Raw genomic sequence first — 1,502 nt, 5'->3', positions numbered from 1 at the left:
GGAAATTGTGTTTTCCCTCCCAGGCTGGGGGGAGAAGCTGCTCTCTGCTATGCAAGCCAGGGAAGGGCTCTGTTTTGGGGCAGAATAGGGAAAATCTGGCCCCCAAAGCCAGAGGCGCTGGGAGATGCTGCAAAGAGGGATGAAAAACGGGTGCAGAGAGGGGCAAGAGCTGCTGGGTTGTTTTAATGCAAAGACCCAGCTTTAGCCGCAGGAGGCTCCTGGGCCGTCGCCTCTGCGGGAGCCGCGAGAGGGTTTTTCCTGGGAAAAGCTTCCTCTGGGAGGGGTTTTGCACACAGAGCAGCGTTTTTGTCCTGTTTTTGGGGGGCTGCAAACCGGCGCTGTGGGTGCGAGGCCCCAACGCAGCCCGTTTGCACCTGCGGGGCGAAGCGGGGTCCGATCCCCAGGGATAAACCTGGAGAAGGGGGGGGGAGAATAGCGCTTTGCCCCAAATCACGGCTTTTCTCGGCGAGTTTTGCTGCTCCTCGAGCACGTGGCCCCGAGTCCCCGCAGCGCCCGGGGTCTCGATGCTCCTTCCCGGAGCCCGTTTCTCTTGGGGCTGCTCAGTCCCGGCTGATGCGAGAGCAAAACTGAGATTTTTCTCAGTTACTTCTTTATTTTTGTGATGGTTCTTGCCTGCTAAATGCAACGTGGCCTCGAGTGCTGGCGCTTGTGCAACACCTGCTTCGCAGGGGAGGGGGGAAAAGCTTATTCGCGGCGGCGACCGCAGAACCGGGGCTTCTCGGGAGCATCCGTCCCGGAAAGGGGGAGTTTGGAGGGGAAAAGAGCCAGGATAAAAGCCAGAGGCAATTTACTGCAGCACCCTTGGGTGTCCCAGCTCGTGCTGCAGCAATGGGCAGATGGAAAAGCTGCCTTAAAAAAAGAAAAGAAAAATCCCCCCCAAGCTCAATTCTTTATCAGACTTGCAAAGAATTTGCGGGGAATTTTGCACATTTGCAAAGGGGCCAGATTGCATCCAGCTGCACCGGTGCCCCGCGGGATTTCCTGCGCACGATGCTCGATCCCCCCGTGGTGATGGCTTGCAACAAATTCCTGCTGCGCAGCAGCTCCTGTCTAAATGCACGGAAAAAGATAAACCAACCCAAAATTCACCRCAGGGACCGGAGCACCCAGAAAGAACAATTGCAAAAAATTGCTTTCGCACACCAGCAGTTGCTGGGTTTGCCCCCAAATCGGCCGCTTCGGGGCGTTTTTCCCTCCCCGCGGCTTTTGGCGCTCGCGGGCCCCGATTTCGCAGCCCGACCCGAGGCGAAACGGGGCCGAAGCCGGCAAAACGCAGCCCCGTCTCCCTGCCGCCGGCGAAGGCGCTAACTCGCTTCTGCCTCTGTCCCAAGCCTGCCTGGACGCCTTCGCGGAGCAGGAAGAGCAGAGTCTGAACAACCTCTGGACCACGGCGTCCACCTTCATCGTCCTCTTCATCCTCAGCCTCTTCTACAGCGCCACGGTGACGCTGATCAAGGTACGGGGCGAAAAGACGCCGCTTC

At 58.5% G+C, this 1,502-nt stretch overlaps 1 gene segment (V, D, J or C); it reads left to right on the top strand.

The window, feature by feature from the left end:
• LOC146585423 (Ig mu chain C region-like) overlaps nucleotides 1-1,502 on the top strand; it is a gene marked incomplete at both ends in the record, with an annotated part of 18,491 nt that overhangs the window by 14,035 nt on the left and 2,954 nt on the right. The window contains 1 exon segment of the C gene segment in view: nucleotides 1,353-1,477. Within this exon segment, the coding sequence occupies nucleotides 1,353-1,477 (125 nt within the window).

The sequence above is a fragment of the Rhea americana genome, unplaced genomic scaffold (genome assembly GCF_003343005.1).
Source record: "Rhea americana isolate MKP2758 unplaced genomic scaffold, rheAme1 scaffold_800, whole genome shotgun sequence".
NCBI classification, from domain to species: domain Eukaryota; kingdom Metazoa; phylum Chordata; class Aves; order Rheiformes; family Rheidae; genus Rhea; species Rhea americana.
The sequence above is the reverse complement of the archived record's forward strand: the minus strand, read 5'-3'. Positions and strand labels throughout refer to the sequence as shown.